Genomic DNA, 24495 nt, shown 5'->3' on the forward strand with positions numbered 1-24495 from the left:
CGGCGGCGGAGGCGGCCCGGGGCGGGGCGGCGGGGCCGGGCCGGGCTCGGCGCTGCCCCCGGCGGCCCCTCCCGGCAGCGCAGCCGCCGCCCCGCCCCGCCCGGCCCGCGCAGGCCGCAGCCGCCATGGCCGCGCTGCACGCCAAGGCCGGCGGCCCCCCGCAGATCCCCGACACCCGCCGGGAGCTGGCCGAGCTGGTGAAGCGCAAACAGGAGCTGGCGGTGAGCGCCGGGGCGCCGGGGCCGGGGCCGGGGCCGGGGCCGGGCGGCGGGGCCGGGGCCGGGCGGCGGGGCCTGGGCCGCGGGGCGGGCGCGGGGCCGGGCCCGCTCCATGCGCTGGCTGTGCCCGGCAGGAGACGCTGGCCAACCTGGAGCGGCAGATCTACGCCTTCGAGGGCAGCTACCTGGAGGACACGCAGATGTACGGGAACATCATCCGCGGCTGGGACCGCTACCTCACCAACCAGAAGTGAGTCCCGCGGCCGGCCCTGCCCCGCCCGGCCCGGCCCGGCCCGGCCCGCCGGGCCCCCGCCATGTTCTCTCTCCCTGTTTCAGGAACTCCAACAGCAAAAACGACCGGAGGAACCGCAAGTTCAAGGAGGCCGAGCGGCTCTTCAGCAAGTCCTCGGTCACCTCGGCAGCGGTGAGTGCCGGGATGGGCCCCCGCGGGGCCGAACGGACATCCCCTTCCCCCATCCCCGTCCCTGTCCCGCATCCCCTGTGCCCCATTCCCATTCCCTGTGCCCCATCCCCGTTCCCAGCCCTTTCCCCCTCTCTCGGTTCTCGGGGCAGCTGCTCCCACGGTGGTGCCCCCAGGCTGTGGCAGGACCAGTTTTCCTTTTCAGCTCCCGTACCTGCCCTCCTCCCTCTGTCACAGCATCTTTCAGAAACCCTTTTCCTAGTGCCCAGAGAGGCGACAGGGAACCACAGTCAAAAACCACTCGTGCCCCACACTTGTCACTGCCATCCGTATCAGTGTCTGTCCCTAACCCCGCTCTGCCGCGCTGCTCTTGTGCCCTGAGCTCTCTCGGGCCGAGGCCCGACGCGTCTCAGCGATCTCTGTCTCTCGGAGCACCTGAGAAGTGAATCCCTGGTTTCACTGACCTCCCTTTCGGTTTTCTAGGCGGTCAGTGCGTTGGCTGGAGTTCAGGACCAGCTCATTGAGAAGCGTAAGTCACTTTTTTCCTTTCTCTTGGAATTTGGGAAGAATTACACTTCTCTGCACCTTCAGCTCTGCCGCCGCCTGCCCGGATCCCGCAGCGCTCCCGCCCGGGGACCTGCAGCTGCTCCTGGGGGCTCCCAGCACGGCCTCTGGCCACACGGCAGCAAAGTGGCACTGGGAGAAACACAAGTAAAGTTGAGCTTTCTTTCTCGAGTAGGCTTTTATGCTCAGTAAGAGTTTATTGTGCATAAAACTTGTTTAAATAGATTTGGTGCTCTCTGGAGGAGGGTAGACGAGCTGAAGCTGAAGCAAGGCCTCTCTGTTCGTGTCTGGGGGTCGGTTGCAGGTAACATGGAGAGGAGCCACTTCATGATTTTTAAACATTTTTTGTAGTCAGTACCAATCTGTTGCAGTTCTAGCCCGCTCCAGTGATGGCGGAGGGAGCTTGCTGTCCTTCAGAAATATTTTTCAGGTTCTTCTATCGGCCTCCTGGCCGTGAGCCTGTGTCTCTTGCTGGGGGTCGTTTCCTCCCCGCAGGGCTTTGCCGGGGCCGGGGGCTGCGGGGGGGTGACCCTTGTCCTCGTCTCTTTGTCACGCTCCAGGGGAGCCGGGCAGTGGCACGGAAAGTGACACTTCTCCAGACTTCCACAACCAAGAGAATGAGCCCAGCCAGGAGGATGCTGAAGAGCTGGATGGGTCTGTGCAGGGGGTGAAACCCCAGAAAGCTGCTTCCTCCACTTCTTCTGGGAGCCACCACAGCAGCCACAAAAAACGGAAGAACAAAAATCGGCACAGGTTAGTGGTACCAGCAGCCTTCTTGTCGTGCCTCTGAATTGGTTGTTGGTGAATTTGCTTTATTACGTGAAAGGAACTAGTCACTCGTTAGAATAACGGGCAGCTCAGGTCGTGTGTTCTGGTAATTCTTCTGGTTTTTATTCGTACGCACCCTGTAGCGTTCACCAGGACCCCGCTGCCCCTGATGTGCCAGGGAGGGGAAGTGATGCTGAAGGAGTTACCCAGGCAGCCCAGGGTGCTGAGTCCAGCTCCGGTGCAGCTGTGCTGGTGGCCGGGCTGTTCCGTGCTCCTGCCTGTGCGGGAGGATCGGGCTGGCTTCCCGCCCTCCTGCCCTCCCGTGCTTGCTCCTTGGCTTCTGCAGAGCCAAGAAGGAAAGTCAGTACGTGCTTTGGAGACAGGGGGTGAAAAAGCAAACTGGAATGTGTTGGGCCTTGTGAGCACTCCCCAGTCTCTTCGCTAAGATTTCCACTCCAAGCCCTTCCAGCCGTCGCGTCCCAAGCCGAGTTGATCATGGCATAGAAGAGTTGCTTTGCCACGTTCACCTCAAAGCGCTTGTTATTAAACTGACCTGAAATTCCTGTGAAACAAAGCTTGCCCCGACTCCTTAGGGCTGGGTTCAGGTGAGCAGTTCTGCCCCTCCAGGTGCGCCCCTGAGGCGTGGTGCAGCGTGGGCTGACGGCTCAGAAATCTCAGAATCTCAGAAATCTGAAACGAGCTCCCTGCCTTGCAGCGCGGCTCGCCACAGGCTGACCTGCTGCTTGCCCGGGTCTCGGGGCCCCTCAGCAGAGCTTGCCCAAGGCTTTCTGCAGCACCTGAAAGGAGTCAGGCCCTGAGGGGAAACCCCGAAATCCAGGCTCCTGGGAAGAGGAGACATTTACTGCAGAACTGCACCTCTCTGGAGATGGTTGCTGGAACCTGTACCCAGAGATTATTAGAAGTAAAGAACCTTTTAAAAGTTGTGTTCTCGCTGGATTTGTGTATGGATGGGCTTTCCCCTTCAAGGGACCTTCCCATGCAGTTGCAAAAGAGAAGTGTTTTAAAGAAAAGTGGCAAAAATTTCCAAAGATTGCTGGGGGAAGGTTGGTTTGGGAGATACGGAGGTAGGTAATAGCGCTTGAAAAATGCTTAACTGCCTTTTCTCCTTCAGTAGGTGTTGAGTCAGTAGCACGTCTTTAATTCTTAGGTCACAGTTTTCTTCCTACAGCAGTCTTAATTGGGCAAACATCCCAAAGTGCTGGATGTCCCTTTGGTTCCTCATCAGCTGGGAATCCAGAGCAGTTCAAAACTTTTTTTACCTGTAGGCAATTGGAAAGAAGTTCAGGAATAACACAAGGCACTACATCTGTAAACAAGTTCAGAGAAACAGCCTGTAAATCTGAAGTACAGCTTAAGAAAAATTGCTGTTTCAAACAAATTATGAAGTATTCTGCTAAGCACTTGGTGAGCAAGCCACTGCAGACGCAGCGGGGTGCAGTACAAATGCTGTAAATAATACCAATTCTTTTGCTCCATTACGTAACCTGAACTCTAGCGACAGGAGTTAGGAAGAAACTGCCCTACTGCCAGGTTGTGTTGCTTTGGGGTTTCTTCTACTTCCCTTCCACGGAAGCAGCTGGTGCTGGCTACTGTTGGGGACGGAGTGTTGGACATGAGGAGCCCTGTCTGATCTGGTACGGCAATTCTCATCCTCCTAAGAGATACGGGACACACCTCATTATGGAAAGCCTTAGCAAGTTAGTCCTTGACTGCTTTGTCATGCTTAGCCTGGCCAGATAGGTAATTAAGAGAAGAAGGTAACTTAGTCTGTAATAAAAACTCTGTTAAAATTGCAATTGTCATTATTGACTACGCCCTAAATTTTGGCAGAGAAGACCAAACAATTTTCAAATCGATCTAGGTTTAAAAAAAACCCCAACAACAGAACAGCCCTGGTCTGTTGAAAGTCCAGCGAAGGGCTTTAAGACGCGGTGCAGCCCAGAGTGCACTTTGGGAGAGACCCGCGTGTCTGTGAAAAAGAGGGAAATAAAAAGAATATTGGCGTTTCCTTTTGTTCAGAAGCTCGTCCACGTGCCAGCCTACGTCTGAGTTCTGCTCACGTGTTCCTGGCGAGGTGGGAGCTGCTGGGAGCAGGCACCTGGGGGGGCACTGACCCCCTGGGTTTTCTGCCGCCCAGAGCAGCGTGGAAAGTTGGATTCGGACTGGGCAGAACTGGTGGGAATAGGTGGTTGGACTTCGAACAGTCAAAAATGGGGAATCGGTGGGAGTCGCAGGATTACTGAAGTCCTCCGTTGCCCCTGAGGCCGCGGGGAGGCCGAGCGGAGGGTTTCCGGAGTGCTCGGCGATCCTCACGGCTGACGGTGCAGCGCTGGGGCTGCGGGGCTGGGGCTGGGGCGAGGGTCAGCCCTTCCCCACACGCAGAGCCCGTGGCCCGGGGGCTGCTGGCGGCGGCGGCGCGGGGCGGGGGGGGGCCACCAGACCGCCGTTAGCTTTGGCCAGCTGACCCCTTGCTCTCGTAGCCCCCGGCCGGAGGCGGGTGCACGAGGACGTGTGTGTGCGTGTGCGTGGTGGGGGGCTCGAGGGCAGAGCTGGCCACCGCGCGGCGTGTCTCCACCTCTGCCCCGGCTCGCTTCGCTTTGCTGCCATAACCCGGAGAAGGCCCCTGCTTCTGCCACCCGCTCCTCGGGCTCCGCCACGACCCCCTTTGCCCCGCCGGGGAGCCAGGGCACGCTCGCCCCCCCGACAGCTGCTTCCCCCGCACCCGAGATCCCCCCTAAACCCCCCCGCCTCTGGTCTAACTCCTCTTTTTCCCAGAAATGCGACTGGGGAGGGGGACTCTGGATTGCCAAATCTGGAGTGCTTTTCGTGCCCAGTTCTGGTTAAGATATCTTAAGAACTTTATGGCATTTGAACACTGGCTTTATTATTTATTTTATTTTATTTTATTTTTTAGTAATCTCGCTAGGGTGGCTAATCAACTAATTTATTTAATTCATTAGTATATTAATTTCTATTGCTTTCTTCCTTTCAAATGCTGCCCCTCAGCCCGTCTGGCATGTTTGATTATGACTTTGAGTAAGTTTGACTTGAATTAGTACTTGTGCTGTGTTGTTAGTGTGTAGACACCAATGTGCCTTTTGAGACCTTTCTAACCCATAGTTTATCTGTTTAATTGTAGGTATGTATATTAGGTTAGGCTGGGAAGTTTTTTTTAAAAACAGAAAAGCGTGATGGAGGTAACATTTTATTTAATAACTTCGGCAAAATTAAATTAACTTCACTCTCCTTTACCTTTCTATTTCGTTTTAAAATAGATAAACTGTTTAACTTAAAAACTTAGTTTAAAAACTTGATTCTTCTGGCTTTGCTTCTTAAGGAGATTAGTGTAGACGTGGATATTTCCTTCTGGAAAAACGTAATAAACTCAATACCTTTGACTCATATCATCCCTGTCATCTTAAACTCCTATCTCTATTCCGAGTAAATAACCATTACCACTATGTCTGAATAATGACTTGTGGCATAGTTACACGTCTAACAAATTAACATAGAGCATGCGTATTTAACCTTATTTCTTTATGCTGCATAACTTCCCTGTGATTTTTATTATAAACCTTGATTAATTCTTTTTCTGAGTGGACGGAATTTACCTTTTGGCAAATAATAAAGAATCCACTCTCTGTCTCTTTGCTGCTCTCTTGTCCAGTAACACTGGGACAGTGATTTGGCTCAGCCGAATTGAGAATGTGGATTGAATTAACCAAATAGTCTTTGTTGTAGCCTGTGCCATATGCAGTAGCTGGTTCTTTGAACTCTAGTGTTGGTTTAATGTATTGAAATGGACGTTTCTCTTATCTTTCCAACCACAGGATTGATCTCAAGTTAAACAAAAAGCCAAGAGCCGTAAGTATCAGTGCTCTGTCATTGTTTTCATTGCTCATCTGTAGACTTGAGTGGCTGACTCCTAAGCTTAAAAAACCTCCCTCTGCTGTAATTTAAGACCTTATTTTCATGGTTGAGGAATATCGTGGTATGAAATAAGCATTGTCTCGTGGATTTAACAGTAAATCAGCCCAGGCAGGCTCGTTGTGAGGCTAGGTCACAGTTAAGTCCTGTGCACTTTTGATGAAAAAAGCTGGTTTGCATCCTGTTGTCACGATCTGGAACGTTAGAAGCATCCGGTTTTGGTGGTTGTGTTCTTGACCTGAGGTTCTGAAGGGTCCTTTCTTTTGAATGTTTAGCTACAAGAAAAAAAAAAAAAAAAATCTCTTTTTTCTGTTTTGCCTGCAACTAATGGTATGTAGAAATGAGAGAAGGCTGAGAATCCCACCTCTGCAAGCAGAATTGAAGGCAGAAGGGTCGTGATGTGCCTGTCCTTTGCTTTCTCTGCAGGACTACTAGACTCATCAGCACTGATGCTCCTGGGATTTAGGTCTCCATGAACCCACTGAGAAAAATGCCAGCCGACGAACGAGCACGATGGCAGCTCTGGCCAAGCGTCTGCAGATGCGAGTGGCTCACTCTAAAGAACTTAGATGGGGGCAGAAAATCTCGGACCGTGTACTTTGCATCATTTTTAAATCACCTGAGTTGCAGGAAGACTAAGGTGTAGTCGTAGTGGTAGTCCTGAATTCCCGACTGTTCCGCGCTTCCACCTCGGTCGGGAGCTTCCCCAGATCAGCTGGTGTCGCTGCTGCCACCCCGGTCATCTGCAAACCCACGGAGAGGGGGGTTTCTTTTTCCACTGGAGCTGGGGTAGGATTCAGTATGTCCCATCCATGTTGTAAGACTTAGATTACTTCTGTTGCCGATACGTAGCTTTGTAGTTTTATTTTTGTTTTGAGGGGTTTTTGTTGTTTGTTTGGTTTTTTTTTTTTAAACCAAAAAGTGTATAGTTAACAAATTGACTTTCGGTTCCTTTTAATCCATGTAGAGTGGAAGGTTCTTCATTTTGTGCGACAGCTCGTTTTGATTCTTACCCGAGCAGAGAAGGGGGTTAACCCTTTTCTCTAACGTTAGTTTTAAACACCATCCCCTAAAAATTCACGCAGTGCTTTTAGATGCAGGGAAGGCTGGAGCTCGAAGCCGTCTTGCTCTTTGCTGTCTTTGAGGCGGGGTGGATTCTCTTTTTAATGCACACTTCTGTCATTTGTACATAAACAATAAAGTTACATGTTTTGTCTCTTCTCATGTTTTGTTCAGTCCAAAATTTGACTCCTGGTGCTTTTTATCCTCCGCCTGCTTTATGAGGACTGTGCTGGAGTTCTTCCACTTTGGCACAGTGGCTGTTCTTGTCTCGTAACCCTTCAGGAGGTTCCTCGGTGCCGCCTTTCCTCGGGTAGAGGTAACGCTGGGTGCCCGGGGGGGTCGCCAGGAGCTGCAGCTGTGGGCACTGCTTCGCCCCCAGGTGGGACCTGGGTGTCCGTCAGTCCCTGCTGCCGCTGGCCGAGGGGTGAGCGGGCGTTGGGGGGGAGCTGGGTGCTGGGCGCTGCTCACAGGGGCCAGGCCAGGACAGCTCTGCTGCTGCTGGAATCAGCTTTGCTTTTCTCAGGGGGGTAAATTGCCTCAGTCGCGCGTCCTCTGTCTTGTGCCACGGGTGCGGCGTCGCCCGCCTGGGGCTGCCCTGCTCCACCCCCACGGTCCTGGGGCGGCCCCAGCACCCCCAGGCAGGGCCCGGCGGGACTCGAGAGCGGCGGCAGAAGGATCCCAGTGAAGTTCTCCCTTGTGCTGCCTCCTGGGTGGGGGGTCGAGGCGGCTCCGCGGTTGTTCGTGGTGGGAGGGGTGAGCTGCGGGCAGTGTCGGGTGTAACGGCGTAGTGAGAGCAGCAAGGCTGCCCTACTTCTTGTGGTTTAAGGTACAGAGGTTAAACACGGGGCTGGAGGATCTAGGAAGCGGCATGAACTGCTAAAGGCCTCGCTTTCCCACAGCTCTGGAAAAGAGAAGTCTTAGCTGGGGGTTTTTGATTACTTGGCCTTGGTACAAAAGCCGTTTGTCTCCTCCTACTGCTGCTGTTCCGGAGCAGGGATCGCACAAGTGCCTGAACTTCAGAGGGTAAAAATCTTTGCTGTCTCCCTCATCTGAGTGGGACGTGGCAGCTGCACCTCTGACCTCGAGGAACGCTGCTGCACCTTTTTTGGCCAGAACGTTCACCTGCAGAGCAGCAGCAAAGGGCTCGTGTAGCTCCGGGTCCCGTGTGTCCGGGCGGTTTCTGTCAGTGAATCGGCCCCGCTCTCCCCCTGACAGGCATTGGGGTGCTGTGGGGATGAGGGGAGAATGAACGAGACCTTTCCTGCCTCGGGCAGTGGCTGTCACTGAAGCCTGTGCGGATGAGGACAGAGTCTGACGGCAGCAGCCCCGGGGAGCCAGAACACTGGCCAGGGCAGAACGAGGAGCAGCAAACACTAAAGGGCCCCAGCGCTGGCCTTGGACACCGGAGCCAGCGCGAGCTGCGCAGAGCTGAGCGCTAATGAAAGATAAAGCGGGAGTTAAAACCAAATCATGAGTCCTTTGCTTGCAGAAGATGAATCCTGAACAGAGCAAAGGAGGGGTGGCAGAGCAGCCCCCGTCCTTCCGGCCACCGAAGGCAGAGCCGGGGAAGCGTTAATCCCCCGCGCGGCCTCGTCACCAAGAGGATTAGGCAGGAGTTTATCGAGGCCCAGCAAGCGGCCGAGCAGCAGCACCGAGAGCTGGCACCGGGCAGGAGGGGGCTGCGCGGGGCACCGGGTAAGGGGGCAGAGCCGGGGAGGGGGAGCTGCTGTCCCCACCTGCCCCCGGGGCTGGGATCTGTCCCCAGAGACACTCGCCCTCCCTTTCGCTGGTGCGGGACCCGGCGAGCCGGGCTGGACACGGGCGAGCGGCTGCGGTGGTGGTGGTGGTGGGGGGGGGTCCCTGCAGGGGGTGAGCGAGGCAGCAGCTCCTGGGGACACGGGCACGTCACCGCTCCGTGTCCCCCTCTGCAGGGCCCATGGGCAGGCGGCGCGGCCCGACGGTGCCGAGGTGGCGGCAGCTCCTGCGCGCCGGGTGCTGGTGGCTCCTGGTGCTCTCCGGGATGGTGCTCCAGGGGCTGCGCTGGCTCTGGAGGCTGGCGTGGGTCGGTACCGCGGGGCCCCGAGGGCCTTCACACGCTCGTGATGGTTCCAGATGTGGCACATGCCCAGAACCGGGGGCCGGGGCAGGGGCTGGGGTGCTGCCGGGGCTCCGGCTCTGTGCCAGCGGCACTGGGGGGATGCAGGGGGGTGGGGGGCCGTGTCACCCAGCAGCACGGCTGAGGCTCGGGACCCTCGTCCTCGGGGGTGGCTCTTGGCTGGCAGCACCCTGTGGTTCTGCTCACCAAGAGCCCTGGGGATGTGGGGCCGTTGCTCCGGGCTCTGCGCTCCCCGGGGCAGGTGTGAGCCCCTGCTCACCGCGTGGCCGCCGGCTCCCCCCAGTACCTGCTGATCTGCTACAAGAGCTGCTGGGACGGCGCCTTCCAGGTCACCGAGGAGGTAACTCCCCTGGCATGGCCCCTCGCGCAGGGGCTGCGGAGACCTCTGACCCCCCCGGGACACAGCTGAGCCCAGTGCCGGGGTCTGTTGGGTGGCACCAGTGGGGCTGCAGGTCCCGGTGGGGCAGGGACGGTGCCAGGGGCCGTCCTGGCTCGGCTGCCCGCAGACGTGTCAGTCCCCATCGTCCGTGGTGGTTTTCAGCTCGGCACGGCACTGCGGTCAAGGCTGGAGGGTGGCGGCGAGGGGAGTGAGGAGGAGGAGGAGGAGGACGAGGGCTCCAGTTCTGTGCTGGAGCCTGGGCAGGCAGGTGGGTCCCCGGCACGGGCGGGCGGCGGGTCCCTGGTGCCGAGGCCGGGGGAGGGTGTTGGGGGGCGCTGGCAGGAGCTGAGCTGCGGTGCCGGGGCAGCGGTGGCGTGGCAGCGGCGCGGTGACACCGGCGAGGCCGTGCTGGGGAGGCTGGAGGCGCTGGAGGCCGACGTGCGGTTCCTCTGCACCGAGCTGGGCGCTGAGAAGCTGCTGTGGAGCAGCCGGTTCCTGGAGCTGCTGCGGGAACAGCAAGGCCTGCGCCAGCGGGTGAGTGCCCCGTAGGGCTCCCAGCCCCCCCAGTCCCCTCTGGTACCCCGGAGCCTCACGCCCCGTCCCAGCTCCAGGAGCGGCGGTGGGACGGCGGCGACAGCCCCGAGCTGCTGCGGGACGTGGAGGAGCAAAGCGGGAGCGAAGGCGAGAGCCCGGCAGGTAGCGGCTGGGGGCGGGGGAGCGCGGGGGGACGGGGAGCCAGGGCTCGGGGTTCCTGGCACGGGAACCTACCAGCTCCCAGCTGGGCACTGGGCAGCACTGGAGGGCACTGGGCTGTGCTGGGAGGGAGGAGAGGGTGCCAAGGAAGGCTCCCAGGCCCCTGCACCAGCCAGGGTGGGTGCTCCTGCCCTCAGCTGAGCTCTGGCCATCGCTTCCCTCGCGCCCCTTTGCTCTGTTAAAGGCCGGTGGATGGAGCCACCCTGGCAGCCGGCCCCGTGCCCGGGCAGCCTCCTGGGGCCAGCGGCTCCATGACAGGTGGAAAACGTAAGTGAGGGTGTAAGCGGGGTGTCGGCGAGATGGGACGGAGCCGCATGTCCCACCCTGCCCAGGCACCGCAGGGCTCGGGCCAGGCCGGTGCCGTCCCGCTTGTGTTCCCACGTCCCTGTGCGTGACTCCAGCCCTCGGTGCCAGCCGGGCCCTGCCCCGTCCTGCCCCTCGGGCAGAGCTGCTGGCACCAGGGAGCTCAGGGGTCACCCCCGGGGCTGACTGTGCCCTGGGTGCGGGGTCTCTGGTGGGGCCCAGCGAGGAGCATCTTCCTGATCTGCAGCAACTTGTTGGGAGCTTCCAGGAGCGAGGGGTAAGGTCTCCAGTCACCTTGCACGAGCTGGAGATACCGGAGCCACGGCCGGATTGCAACACCCGAGTGCTGCCCCATATACTTCCTTGTTGGCCAGACGAGGCCCCTCCGTCAGCTGCTCCGCACACGTGTCGCAACGCTCGGCCGACTCCTTGCGACAGCCCGCGGGGGGACCCGGCTCCTCCTGGGGTGGCCGAGGGGTCCCTGGCCCCGGAGCTGGGCTCGGCGGGGGATGCTGTGCCACTGTGGCACCGACGGCTCGGGGCACACCTGAGGAATTCTGCCTCTGCCCCGCCGAAGGGCCGGGGGGGGGTCAGTCAGCCCAGGCACAGCCAAGGGCGAGGAAGCTGCTGGGCAGGGGGTGCTGAGCCTCCCACCCACCCCCGGGAGAGCAGATCTGGCTCAGGATCGGCCTTGGGCTCCCCGGTGAGGTGTGGGGGCAAAAGGTTGCCCCGTGCCCGAGCCCTGATCCAGCCTCAGGCCCCTGATCCAGCCCCCCCCCGCAGGCTCTCCCTCCAGCTCTGAAATACAGGCGGGTGGTTCCCTCCTCTGCTCGCTTGGTCCTTCTGCCACGGGGCTGGGCCACTGCGAGGGGCTGAGCCCCGCAGCTCTTTGGGGAGGGGGTGCCAAGACGAGGGGGGCTGGGTACCCCCCTGGTGCTGCCAGGCTGATGCAGTTGGGAACGCGTTGGCCACAGCCGGGAGCGTGTGGCAGCAGCCCCCCCCGGAGCTAATCCTGCCCTGCGCACGCTCCTTGCCCAGCGATGGGCAGATGCTTCTCCCGGCATCTCACCCGCCACCCTTGGTAGAGCGACCCTGCGAGTGCCCAGCTCGGCCCAACAGCGCCGGGTAACGGGCGAGTGACGCTGCTCCCGGGCACGGGGCCTGTCCCGGGGCTGTAGCTGCCCCCGGGAGGAGGCAGCTGCTGATCCAGGGGCATCTGCCCCCGGCACGGGCAGCGCCAGGCTCCTGCCCTCCGTGCCTGCGGGCACTGCTCATGCTCACCGAGACCCGGCCTGGGCCTTAGGCAGGGACCAAAGTGCTGCGCAAGTCTGGGCCCAGAACTGGCTCCCCAGGCAGGGCGGCTGCGCTGAGCCCCCGCTCCGGCCTCGTCCTCTCCCGCTTCTCCCCCCTTCGCTGGTGCCGGCTCCGGGCTGGGGGCGAGCGGGGAGAGCCCCCGGCCCAGGCTGAGCCCCCACCCCTGCTCCTCCTGGCCCTGCAGCTCCGAAGCCTTTCCGAGGATGTTTTCGCGCTGTTGCCAGCACCAGGCAGACTCGTCCGGTGGTGCCTGGGCACCAACCCCGCAGAGCTGTGGAACGGCCGCCCTCACCCCGGGGCTGCTGCCATCCCAGCGCCCCGAGAGCGCCCGGGGACGGCCCCACAGCCCGGACTGGGCCTCGGCCCCGCCGCAGGGATCGGGCCTGGGGCCGCAGGAACCGCAGCAGCGCCGGCCACATCGAGCAGGCACTGTGCGACGAGGTCCCGGCCCCGCTGCGGCCGTGGCTCAGCGCTCCTGAGGCAAAGCCCCGCCAGCCGGGGACGGGGCGCAGGGGGCAGAGGGGGAGATGAAGCGGCATCAGCCCCAGGCACCAGCTCAGCCCCCACCGCAGCTCCCAGGGAGTGAGGCAACAGCCGCCCCGCAGCCTGCGGAAACCTTCCCCGGCGCCAACGGGCCATGCGAATCCTCCTGACCTATTGCTCAACCAGACGCTGTATTTACCGCGGAACACTTGTGCAAGGCGGGGGGGCCCGGGGGGCTCCGCGCTGCTGCCCAGCCCTGGCGTCACCGGGAGGCCGAGCAGGCCGCCGCACCCCCAGCCGCGGCAGCCCGGGGTTCAGCTGCGCGCGGGGCAGCGCTGGAGGAGAAACGGGAGGGCAGCACAAGTGCTCTCGCTGCCCCCCCGCAACTCCTCCAGGGACAGCTTCCCAGCCGGCAGAGCCTGGCCCCAGGGCTACTGCCCCCTCGGGGGTACTCAGGGCCCAAACCCAAGCACCCACAGAGGCCGGGGACAGGCGAACTGAAGGCTGCGCGGCTGGAGGGGGAGCCCCGGCAGCACCAGCCCCTCCGCAGCTCCTGCCCTTCCCCGCTGGCTCGGGTGCGAGGTTTGATCTGCGGTGACTCCTTCCTGCATCTGTCTTCGAGCCAGGCTGCGCCCCACGGCCCCCGACGCCCAGGGCAGAGCTGCTGCCGCGCGCGGGGCCCCTCTTCTGCAGGGAGAAACAGCCCCGCAGGCTCAGAGTGGGTAAAACCAGGGGTTTGAGGCTGAACCTGCTTCCTTGGCAGGGGGCCTGCCCCAGACGGGGGTAGCGCTGGGGCCCCCCCCCCCCCCACACACTTCCATTGCATCACAGCCCCTTTCCCACGGCCCTTCAGGAGCCTTGGGTCAGATTTCTGCCTCTGGAAATGCCTCAAAATGTTGGAGCCGGGCTAGCCCCATCCTGGAAATCCCCCGACGGGAGGGAGCCAGCTGGGTTCAACCCAGAGTTCAGCGAGGAAGAGGGGCACGAGGCAGCTGGCGCAGGGGCTGGGGGCCCACAGACCCCCCCAGCCTGACCCCCCTGGGCTGGGGGGCTGCGCCCACCCCTGGGCCTTTCCCGGGTGGCTGCGCAGCCCAGGGAGGAGAGAGGAGAATCCAGCAACCCCAGCCCGACCTCTGCCACGGCGCAGCTGCCCGTTCCTTCCTTCCCCCTTCAGAGTACTGATTTTAAAAGAAATCAAGTCAAGATATCCTGCAGCACTGACTTCTGAAGGAGGCTCTTCTCCTGCCTGTTCTTTGTGCAGCGGGAGCAAAGCCTTTCCTTTGGTATTTAATTACCTTTTCCATCTATTTCCAGCACAACTGGAGACTCTGCTTACCCCAACACACACTAGTGGACCCCTCATTCCTCTTTACAAGCCCCCTCTCCCTCTCTCACTTTCACACCCGTCTCTCCTGCCCCAGCCCCTCCCTCCCGGGTTCCCTTTACACCTCCGTGTGCTTTGGGGGGGCTGCGAGGCCGAGAGCAGGCAGCGACACAACAAGGGAGGAGGAGGGTGAGGGGGGGCACACTCCATCCAGAAGGAAGCGCTGGGGAAGGACGGGCTCACCGGCCACCCAGGGGGGTCCCACGGGAACAGCCCTGGGTCACCTCAGCCATTCCCCTGCCCCCGCCATGGCTGTGCCCTGACGCTTTTCAGGAGCCTTCTGCACCCCCTGCTGCAGCTCAGCCCCGGGGCTCCCCCCTTCAAAGGGAACAGCAGCGATTCCTGCACCGGTCCCTTAGTTGTACCAGTCCAGCTGTAATAGAAGTAAAAACAAACATACACCCCCCACCCTACAAAACTAACGTTATCTATTAAGGTACAAGGCCACCGGCTCTAGAATCCTGCAGCATTTTTCTGCCACGGACCCCACTACAAACAGCAGAAAACTCTTCACCTGGTTAAAGGGTCTGAGCCCATCTCCGACACATCACGTAACCCCCCCCAGGCACGGAGCCACAGGAGCTGTCGCTGTCCCGTCCGCTGGCTGCCTCGGGGGGGCTCCTCTCCCACCGCCAGGAACTGACCTTCCAGACCGGGAGGTTTCAGATTTGGTTTCTGAAGCAAAGCACTATTTCCAGGAGCACCCAATCTCCTTGTTTTTCATTAACTAGAAGCAGTCATTGCCCTGTATTAATGTGAATAAAGACCATAAAGTTCTTCAACAAGTCAGATAAGAACAGGCTGTAGCGCAGCACAGCAGGTCGGAGGGGAAGGCTCTCGCACAGAAACACCAGCACTGCTTTTCCTACCGCGCTTCCTTCCCGGTTCGGAACAAAACTTTGCTCTAAAGTCGTGACACGTTACAGTTTTGTAGCGTCCCCTGACACAGATGTGCTATCTATAACTGGACAAGACACGTGTTTACTCTCAGGCTGTGGAAGTGCCCACTGAAGCCGAAGCACAGCCCGCACCGTTCACCCCAAACAGCTCCGAGGGTCCCGTCCTGCGCCCGCGCACCCCCACCGCGCGGCCGCCCCCTGCCCCTGTGCCGAGGCACCTTCAGCAGCGCTGAGCACACACTCAACACCGCACACGCTACCATCTGCCACAGCAGTTCAGAGAAATCGGATTTTTTTTGACCCGTCACACCGCATCAATTAACAAGCCCATCAATATCCAGCCGTCAGACCGCGTAGGGAGATCAAAGCTCGTCAGAGGAACCCCAGGGAGGAAGGATCATTTCTGACCTTCCTGGAAAGCCAGCCAAAGCGTGGAACGGTCTTCCAAAATGCCACCAGAGACCGAATAATTCAACTCAGCAGTTTTTTATTTATGTAACACAAGTTCTTACTTCGCCATGGCTTTCACACGGCTGCCTCCATTCAGTACATAAACTATACACTGCATAATACAGAAAGTTCAGTAAAATGTCAGCTTGTGAGTATAAAATGTTAATCTTCTGATTGCAAGAGAAGCAGCATATATCAGCATTCCACCAGAAAAACAAAAACACACCACGCCAAGTAACACAATGGCCGAGTCAAGAATAGTACTAATTAAAACCAGCAGCAAGCAGCAAGTTGCTGGACAATAACATTAAAAACCATTTTTCCTGTAATTTACAAATATGCAAAGTATCAGGTTACTTAAAATTAAGAAGCATTTTGCTTACTAACATGAAACATTACTAATCTGTAATGTATCATAATTAACCAGGATACAGGTTTCTGTGTCCCTGTGGTTTTCATGGCACATGGTGCCAGTCTGGGTAGGTCACTCCTAGGACAGTCAGAGGGAAGAGCAGCAACAGACAAAACCCATCCTGGGGAGGGTTCTCAAGCAGCTGTGTTCCACACTCCCCTTCATAATTTGCCACTCAACAACCTTGGTTTAACCACAAGATGGACGTATTTAGAAAACATAACGAAACACACAGATACAATGTGTATCAACAAATCAACTGCTTCTGGCCGGCAAGTGCAAGAAACATCTCTGCGTTCTAAGCACACTGAAACTCCAGGACCAGAACCAATTACTACAGCAACTGGGTTTGCATATTTAAAATCTGTTACAGTATCTACAGTAAAAAACATCTTACTGCGTAAGAGGGAAAAGGGGAACAGTCTCACCAAGTCTTTCTCTACATTTTTTGGATGCTGCTATAGTCCGACGAAGCTGAAGGGGACAGGGAAACATTAGTAAAGAAGATCAAGCAACGGCTTTACAGAGAAAAATATTACGGATTCCTCAGGAACAGTACTGGCAGCAGCCCAGACAGGACTGCAGCTGCTTTACTGAATGCTCAAAGCTATTGCTGTCGGAAAACAAAAGGCACAAACACCATCCTAAGCCCTGGCGGGCAGCGCTGTGCAGAGACACCCCAAGAGCCACCAGGCTGGGGCTTGGAGCCCGCCGAGGGCATCGCCCGCACGCTCCACCGGCTCTTCCCAAACACAGGACTGGCCCGGAGCTCAGAGCAGCGTCAGGCCTCGTCGCGGGACGGGACGGCACCCCGGCTCCTCTCGCCTCCGGGAGCGGAGCACCTTGCTCAGCACTTTGGTACGTACCGAGCGGCCTCTCGGGAGCGGGGGCCTCAGCGGGAGGGGGTGGGAAGGACCCTTACAGAAGCGTGCCAATAAAACCCAACTGAAGTCAGCTAAGCCTAGCTTTGTACTAGGCTCATAATCCGACATTTTCCACAGATCTGCACGGCAGGTTTAGCAAAGAGGCCTAGTTAAGAGCCAGGAACAGCCTTGACAATGCACTTCAGTCTTCACAAACAAGCCTCACACCACCGCACAGGCAGCCCCCCCTTCTCTTCCCCAAGCCCCAGAGCCCCCCCGCCGCATGCCTGGCAACACACTAAAGCCATCTCAGAACAGCTGAATGAGGGGACTAAGGTCATGTCTGGTTCTGAACAAGTGCAGAAGTCTAGGCTGTGCCTGACTCACACAACCCCAAAGGAAAAATCCTGCTCTGAAGCTGCAGCCTCTTCCGTTCAGCACCCGGAGCCTCTTCAACAGCTTCTGGGGCAGAGGGGACCCCAGGGTGCTCTCACCTCTGAGGGACACGGGTCTGGACCGGAATTTGCTGCGAGCCCACCACATCTGGTACCCAGCCTCCAGCCGGAGCCTGGTACCGCCAAGGAGTAAGGGGGAGCCCTCAGAAGGCACCTCTGGCAGCTGCCGGGCGAACCTCGCGCCCGGCGGCCTCGCACCCGCCTCAGATCCCGGGGTTCTGAGACTTGTACGTCAGGATCTCTGCAGCCAGCCTCTGGGGGTCCAGCAGCCGCGGGAATCGGCTCATCACAGCATCGACCAAATGGGGGTGGAATATGCCACACAGCTTGACGTGCACGCTGGCCCGCTCCTCCGCAAACTGGTCGGAGATTGCCCACTGGCAGGAGTCGGGGTACGCGGGCCCCGGGGCTCTGGGCACGGCCCGCGGGTCCCGCCCGCCGGCGGGTCGCACCTGGGGGGGCACCGGGTACGGCTCGGACCAGTAGTCGCGGGAATGGGGCGCGGGGGCGCTGTAGTCACCGGGCAGGCTGTACTGCCCGGCGCTGGCCGGGTGCACGGGCACTGCGTAGCCTGAGAAAGAGTGAGGTGGTCCTGAGTGAGACACCTCGGGGCTATACTGCAGGAAGCTAGCACCGGAGGAAGAAGATTTGTGGGAACCATGCTTGTAAGAGAGCAGACCGTTCTGCTCCAAGCTGGGAGCATGGGGGTAGACGGGTCTCTGCCTGCCACAGGTGCAGACGGTCACCGGATCAGCGTGGGAATGGTCACAGTGACCGGCGGATCTGTAAGGCCACATGTCAGACAGCTGGTTCTCCAGAGACCCGATGCCCGAGTCGAGGTGCTCCTGAGAGATGTAAGACACCGAGTCCATGTGAGGCTGCTGGTACCTGTCCGAGGGCCTGTGGCTCCCGCCGTTGGGCGGGACAGCGCCTGACACACAGCCTTTGACCTGAAGCGCAGCATCGCTGGGCTTGGCTTTGGGTGTCAAGCTTTTCCTCTCCGCAGAGACCTTCTGCAAAGAGCTTTTATCACTCTCTGCAGGCACAGAGCACAAGAGCTCTGCCTGGGAACCTCTTTTGCCCTTTTTCTCCTCCTTGGCACCGGTACTTCTGGTAGGAGACAGCCTTGCATTGGCTCGGAGTTCATCAGCTAACGAGCGCTGGGGCTGATTGATCCTTTCAGGGTGGTAGAATTTACACTTAATCCCGTAAGTGCATTTCTTCCCTGCAAGGAAAAGCAGAGCATGGAATGAGCATGGAACAACCAGCTGAATTTTACTAAATACATGAATTACACTTGCACAGACACCTCGGTCTTGACGTTGAGAAGGCAGGTCTTACCGTAAGGGCACTGCTGCTTCTTGTGTTCTGGCACCACGGGCTTCTTTCTGAGAAAGTTATCCAGGCTGGGGCCATGTCGCCCTAAGGGATCATCTGGAGGCATAAACCTAAAGAAAAGTAAACCTCCATCAGGAGCAGTTCGCTTTCTTGGGTCAGGGTTTCGTTTCTTCTCGCAGTCCCCATTTCATTGAAGATTAAAAGCTACCTGAGCCCTAAGCAGCATCTCCCCCGAGTGCAGAGATACCCCTCCCATCACCTGGTAAAAGCCGGCACCAAAGGCTTCACTCTGGGCACAGGAGAGGTTTTGTGCTGCTGACCAGAGCTAGTACTTGCTGCTGGGCCTCCTAATGACTGTCCTGTGAGGAGAGCAAGCCCTGGAGCTCTCCTAGGAACTCCAGTACAGCAGAGCTCCTAGCCCCAAGCCACTGGAGGAGACTCCAATTCCTTATGCCTTTGTACCTCACCACAGCTGGGCAGTTCTTCCCACCACACTTCTGCAAAAAAAACCCTCTACTTTTTTTCATTCTGTACCAGCATTTTTCTCTTTTCACACACCACTTGCTATTGCTTCCTTAGAACAAGACAGCATGCTCACACTGAACTTTTCTAAAAGCAAAGGGAGGATGGGAACATACTTGTCGTTAACAAAGGAATACATCAGCAGGCGCTCCTCGATGAATTTCTTCCACTCCGGACGCTCGTTCTGCAGGTCCCGATAAGTGTCGTTAGAAACCACAATGCCATCAGACTCGTGTGCCAGTTTCACAATGAATCGATCATCATAACAGACAACACGCTTGCCTCCAACCCGCCTGGAAGGAGTGAAGACCAGAATTTTCTTCTTTTCAAGGTCACGGAGAATGTACTGGTCTAGAACAAACACAACTGTGAACACACGTACACAGACCAAAGGCCTTCGTACAGATAAAGAAACATTATAAATTAACGACAGAGTTCACAAAGTGGTTTCATCTCTCCACAACCCAGGCTGTATTCTCATGTCTTGCACCTTCCTCCAGGCTGTCAGAGGTGGATCCCCAGCCCTGGTGCCCGCAGAGCACCCGAGAGCACTCAGCACCCCAGAGCCTGCAGTGATACAGCAAGTCCCATCCACAGAATTCTTTGCATCCAAAGCAAACTTGCATTTAAGACTGGCAGGGAGTTATCTTTCGTAGTGCCATGCTCAGATTTCTGGGTAGAGTTACCGAGAAATCTTCAGCTGTTTGCAAGTTCAGAGCAAAGTCCCCTCAATGTGAATAATTCTGACTAAACTCCCATCAAGCTTTAACTTTTAGCATGTAGAAATTCTGTACAGTCTACAGTGTCAAGTACACAGCATGAAGATGCGTCCCTGAAAGGGGAAAAAATTCACATAATATTAAAAAGACAGCAAGTTAGGAAGCACAGCAGTTATTACATTCTTTGCTCGCTGGCTTATTCCAAGCGATCCAGGCAAGAACTTGCTTGGGGGAAAAGTTAATGGCTAATTCTCCCTGGTCAGCTCAGCTTACTGGATCTCCTACCACTCAGATCTTCCATTCATAAGTTAATTACTGACTAGCCAGACTTTGCAAGCTCATTAAGTGACAAAGCAGTAAGCCTGAAAAGCTACTTTTGGTTTTCATATTTCCACACCTGTTATAAGTACATCTGGTCGTGGCTGCTCCTTCCTCCAAGATGGCACAAAGACTGTAATGTCCTTGTGTCCCCTGTCCCAAAACCACTGGACAGCCAGAAGGATACCTCGGCAGGAGAACACTTCTTTATTTCCATGGCTGCATCGAAGAAAATTAAGGATTTCAATATTCAGGTTACGCACAGACTAGTCAGGCAATACACTAAAGCAAATGGATCCAGCAACTCAGGCGACCTTCAGGGGAGAGTGGCAAGAGCAGCACAGTCAGCGTTTGTCACTCCGCTTGTGTGAGTGGCAGCACCAAGAGCTTCACAGAGCGACTGTTGCTTTTAGCACCTCCGCATACCAGTGAACCCCCAAATCCTCCCTGGGAGGGAGAAAGCAGCTGGGAGTGCTGCAGCTGCTCCCGACAGAGCCTTTGCTTCAACTCTGGACTCCAGGACTTTATTTTTAGCCTGAGCACAACGTGATCTTGAACACCCTTCGTCCTGCTCAGCCAGCTAGTGCCAGCGGCCAACCTCTGCCAGCGTAAACTGCACCCTCACGGGGTGTTCTGCTTGTGGAGTTATTCTGATAGCTTAAGAAAAACATTGTATGCACTCTTACCTCAAGGACATCAGCACTGAGGAAAACGCTTCTTCGCTGTATTATGGCCCCAAAAGTCAGTTACAAATGCACTATTTGCACAGAACAGCCACATCTCCTGCTAACAGGGTCAGTGCCAAACGTCTTAACAGCACTTGGCAGTTTGAGAACAAAGTTTGACAACAGCATCAGAAACTGCATACCGGCACAAAAAGCAGCTTCTTAATTCTTTATTAGGTCATATCAATAAGTTTCCAGAACTTCTAAGAGGAAACTACCACTCCTGTTTTACAAGTGCCAGTATTTACAGTGTAATCAGCTCTTCTGTTGATAATTGTGCTGGCAAGCTTTCAACTTTTCTGTGTTACAGCCCGACTTGTCACCCTGAGGATCTCAGCTGCCTGCGTTTCACGACAACACTCCGGTAAAAGATAACTGGCCTCATAATTCAGTGAGATTTTTCCCCACCTGGGCACTGCCCCTGCCCCAAGTCTGACTCTTCCCACCTACACCTGAATGACCCTTCAGCTCTGACCCCCACTCAGCACGCCAGCCAACTCCTCCATAAAGCAATTAGTGAAGAGCTCTCACCCCAGCAGAGGCATTTTAAGAAGCACTATTACCGCAGCACCACTAGAAAGAAGCTTTACTTCTCCCATCCTCACCCTTCTCCGAAACTACTAAGAGAACTGAAGAGTTGTACCCAAATATTTATTCTAAAATCTATACATTTAGCAACAAAACTAACACCTAGAGACACACCCGAGGTACCCGCATTAAGAATCCTAAATTACGGAAAGGCTGATAGTAACAATCAGAAGAAAGATGCTCTAAAACTTTTCTCCAGTGTCAGACCGGTTTTGCTACAGCCAGCCAGACACAGCTTACTATAATCTGTCAGAGATAAATGCGAAAAGCAGAGATTTTTTTGTTGTTGTTTTCCAGTCCCTGCTACCAATCTCACATCTACAGAGGGTAGCTATTTGGGCTGATCTGATTTGGCAGCAGCCAAGAAAAAATTCCCTTAGAAGGAAGTAAAAACTAATTTCCACTATGATTTGCATATGTTTGTCAAGAGCTGTTCAGGGAGGCCGCTGTACACACTGCAAATGAATCAGCAGGGAACATCACACCATCAATACAGGAAGTTTCAGAATGGAATTCCCCTTCTAGCAAATTGCTTAAAAAAGCCGAACTGCTTTTCTCGTGTCAAACTCTGTCCTATCGGCAGCGCTGTTAGGGCCTGGCCTGCCCCGGGTCACATGTGCTGTGACCCCTCCTGCGCTTTTTGGGATAAGTTCCATGGGTAAGGGGCTCCTCAATCAAAAACCCCCAATTCTGCTGTGAAGCCTGAGCACTTATCCAAGGTAAACTTCACTGCAAGAGTCACACTCATCAGCTCGGGGCTCACAACGGGCCCTTCTCCTCGAGTGACCGCACAGCTGCTGGAGAGCCCCGAGGACGGGGCTGTCCCCCCCGCAGACACCCAGGTCACATCTTGCACTCTCTGGTTTGATCACCGTCAGAACTCCTTAGTCGCCCCGGGACTCACAGGCCGCCCAGCAGACTGGACCCCGTCTTTTCTCAGACCTGTCCACCACAGCTTAGAAAACTCGACACCTGGAAACAAATCCCCACGCAGCACTCTCCGTCCCCTCAGAGCAGGGGCGCACGCAGCCCCTGTCTGCACCCAGGTTTATTTTTTATAACCAAGTCCGCGTATACAAACGTGCCCTCCAGCCCGTGACGCCGAGCCGCGGGGAAGGAAGCTTGCCTTCGAACCACAGCGGCTGAGCCCGCTTCACAAACCTGGAGCACTAAACCAACAGCGCCCGGACCCCGCTGCGCCGGGGAGGGCACGGGGGGGCGGGCAGGCCCCGCTCGCCACCGCGGGGCCACCAAGCCAACAGAGACCCAGCCCAGAGCTCCCGGGCGCTCCGCGGGGACGAGGGCTCCCGCACCCCCAGGTCACTGCTCAGCCCGAGGGGCTTCGGCAGCGCCCGCACCACGGGCGAGGGGCAGCCCGCGCCCCGACCGCTCCCTACGCTGGATGGAAACTTCACCAAACCCCAAGTCACAGCTTGGAGACCGGTCTGCAGCGCAGGAGACGGCTCCGTATTGCAAAGGGTTCTCTAATTAAACCTGTAATTATTTATTGAGCAACTTCCTGCTGCAGAAACTTACATAAAGCCCTGAGGTAAGCGGACGGTGGCTCTCCGTGCGCCTCCTCCGAGGGGAGAGGGGGGGAAGCGCCCTGATTTCGCGGGAGGCGTGTGCCCGCCCCGCCACGGCCGGCAGAGAGCGGGGGCAGGAGGGGCCGCCGGGCCGGCCCGGGGTGCGAACGCCACCCTCGGCCCCGGGAGAGCGGCGCGGGCTGGTGAGGTGCCTCGGAAAATCTCAGCAGCCGCAGCCGGCGGTAGCTGCTGGCGGCGAGAACCCCCCCCGGGGCTCCCAGCTCCGAGCTCCCCGCGGACCACCCCCAGCCCCCCCGCGCACCTCATGGCCACGTTGCTGCCATCGATGACGATGGGCTTCAGGTTCTCGCTCTCCGGCTCCTCCGGGGCTGGTGTCGGCGCGGGGGGCTTGTTCGCCGCCCCCCCCCGCGGGACCAGCGGGGCCTCCTTGGCCTCCGGCGGGGCCTCGGCGCCCTCCCGCTCGGCCGGGCCGTGCTTCACCAGCTCCCCCAGCACCGTGTTGGTGTCGGCGTTCAGGCCGAGCTTCTGCAGCACGACGTGGATCTCCTCCGAGGAGTAGCCCAGCTTGCGGAAGAAATCCACCTTGAGCTGCATCTCGGCGCCGCCGCAGGGCTCCCGCCCGGGGCCGGCCGCCTCCTCGGGCGGCTCCGCGTTCATCCTCCCCGCGGGCCGGGCCGCGGCCGCCAGCGCCTCCGGCAGCGCCTCAGGCCCGCCCGGCGCGGCGGGGCCGCTGCCCGCGCTCACGGCTCCCCGCGGGGGTCTCCGGGCCTCCGCTCACGCCCCGGACCTGCGGGCCGAGACGGGCGTTAGCAGCTGGCCCGGCCGCCGCCCCCCCGCCCTCCCCGGGCCCGGCCTCTACGAGGCCCCGCCAGGGCCAGGGCCGGGCCGCGGCGGGCCGGGCCCCCGGGCCCCCGCCCCGGAGCCGCCCCCCGCCCGCTCTTACCGGGCTGCCGCCGAGGGGCCGCCGCCGCGTCGCCATGGGGCCGGGCCGGGCCGGCGGCGGCCGCCGCTTTATACCGGGACCCGGGCAGCGCCGCGCCAAGGCGGAAGGGCAGAGCGGGCGGGGCGGAGCGGCGGCCGCTTCCCGGTCCGCCCCGCGCCCCGCCCGGCCCGGCCCCGGGGCTGGGGAGGCGGCGCGGCCCGGCCCGGCCCCGGCGAGCGGCCTCGCCTCGGGCCCTGCCGCCGGGCCTGCGGCTGCCGGGGCTCGGCCGCCCCGTCGGTTCCCGCTGGGCCCCTTCCGGCGCCGCCGGTGCCTCGTCGCGGGGTGCCCCGGCAGAGGCACCGGGGCTTTGGGCAGCTCTGCCCCGGCCAGCGCCCCCGTTAGCGGAACGGGCCCCCCCGCCGCCCGGCCCCTCGGCCCGGCGAGCCCCGACCTGGCGCAGGCGGCCCGGCCGGGGCAAAGGGGCCGGTGCGGTAGAGACGCTGGTTCCTCACGGGCTCTTCCCGCCTGTCCTTGGCCGCTCTTTCGCTGAGGTTAAAATCAGAACTCCAGGCCTGGCCGGTTTTTACTCCCCTCCCGCCACCAGAGCTGGATGTCTAACGGGGTCCCGGAGCTCCGAAGCGGGCGCCCGGTGCTCCCCAGGGGACAATGCCTCTGCTGACCCGGCGCTACCAGCCTCCTGCCCCCCCTAAAGACCAGGCTTTGGCCTAAGAGGCGCCAGGGCAGCACCGCCCCAGCGCCCAGTGGGCAAGCAGAGGCCCCCCGTGAGCTGAAACTGGAGCAGGAGGGAACCAGGACAGAGACCAGGGCTGTGCCAGGTGCAAGGACAGTCCCGCAGTCCCGGAGGAGTCGCTGAGAAGGCACCGCCACCGGTTAAGCTAAGCCTAACCTGCAGGCAGCTTTAGGCAGGAGGTGAACGCACAGCCACAAGCTCCAGGCGCATCGCAGAGGTGCTCCGTGTGTTTTTACGTTCTGGAGGAGCTGCACTTCCAGCAGCCGGTGCTTG

The 24495-nt window shown here is 58.6% G+C and overlaps 2 protein-coding genes across 6 annotated transcripts; one reads left to right on the plus strand and one right to left on the minus strand.

Moving 5' to 3' along the window:
- Positions 1-91: 91 nt before the first annotated feature.
- On the plus strand, positions 92-7143 carry MEAF6 (MYST/Esa1 associated factor 6). 5 transcript variants are annotated; one of them, XR_012635118.1, is made up of 8 exons: positions 92-221; positions 353-468; positions 555-642; positions 1123-1168; positions 1764-1956; positions 5132-5189; positions 5823-5856; positions 6346-7143. XR_012635118.1 is itself a non-coding variant. In XM_074926169.1 (8 exons), the coding sequence occupies exons 1-8, from the start codon at positions 126-128 to the stop codon at positions 6352-6354; spliced, it is 612 nt and encodes a 203-aa protein (XP_074782270.1). In that variant the 5' UTR covers positions 92-125; the 3' UTR covers positions 6355-7143. The 5 variants fall into 5 exon arrangements, 4 of the variants coding, with proteins under 4 accessions (XP_074782270.1, XP_074782271.1, XP_074782272.1 ...); XM_074926169.1 differs by lacking the exon at positions 5132-5189 and adding an exon at positions 4999-5028; XM_074926170.1 differs by lacking the exon at positions 5132-5189.
- Positions 7144-16585: 9442 nt separating this feature from the next.
- ZC3H12A (zinc finger CCCH-type containing 12A) lies at positions 16586-23603 on the minus strand. Its single transcript, XM_074926157.1, has 6 exons — positions 23493-23603; positions 22851-23336; positions 19769-19908; positions 18769-19003; positions 18134-18240; positions 16586-18017 (listed from the first exon to the last, which is right to left on the minus strand). Exons 2-6 carry the CDS (start codon positions 23204-23206, stop codon positions 16996-16998), a joined length of 1860 nt encoding a protein of 619 aa, XP_074782258.1. The 5' UTR covers positions 23207-23336; positions 23493-23603; the 3' UTR covers positions 16586-16995.
- Positions 23604-24495: the final 892 nt, after the last annotated feature.

Source organism: Athene noctua, chromosome 24, assembly GCF_965140245.1.
Source record: "Athene noctua chromosome 24, bAthNoc1.hap1.1, whole genome shotgun sequence".
In the NCBI taxonomy this organism is placed as follows: Eukaryota; Metazoa; Chordata; class Aves; order Strigiformes; family Strigidae; genus Athene; species Athene noctua.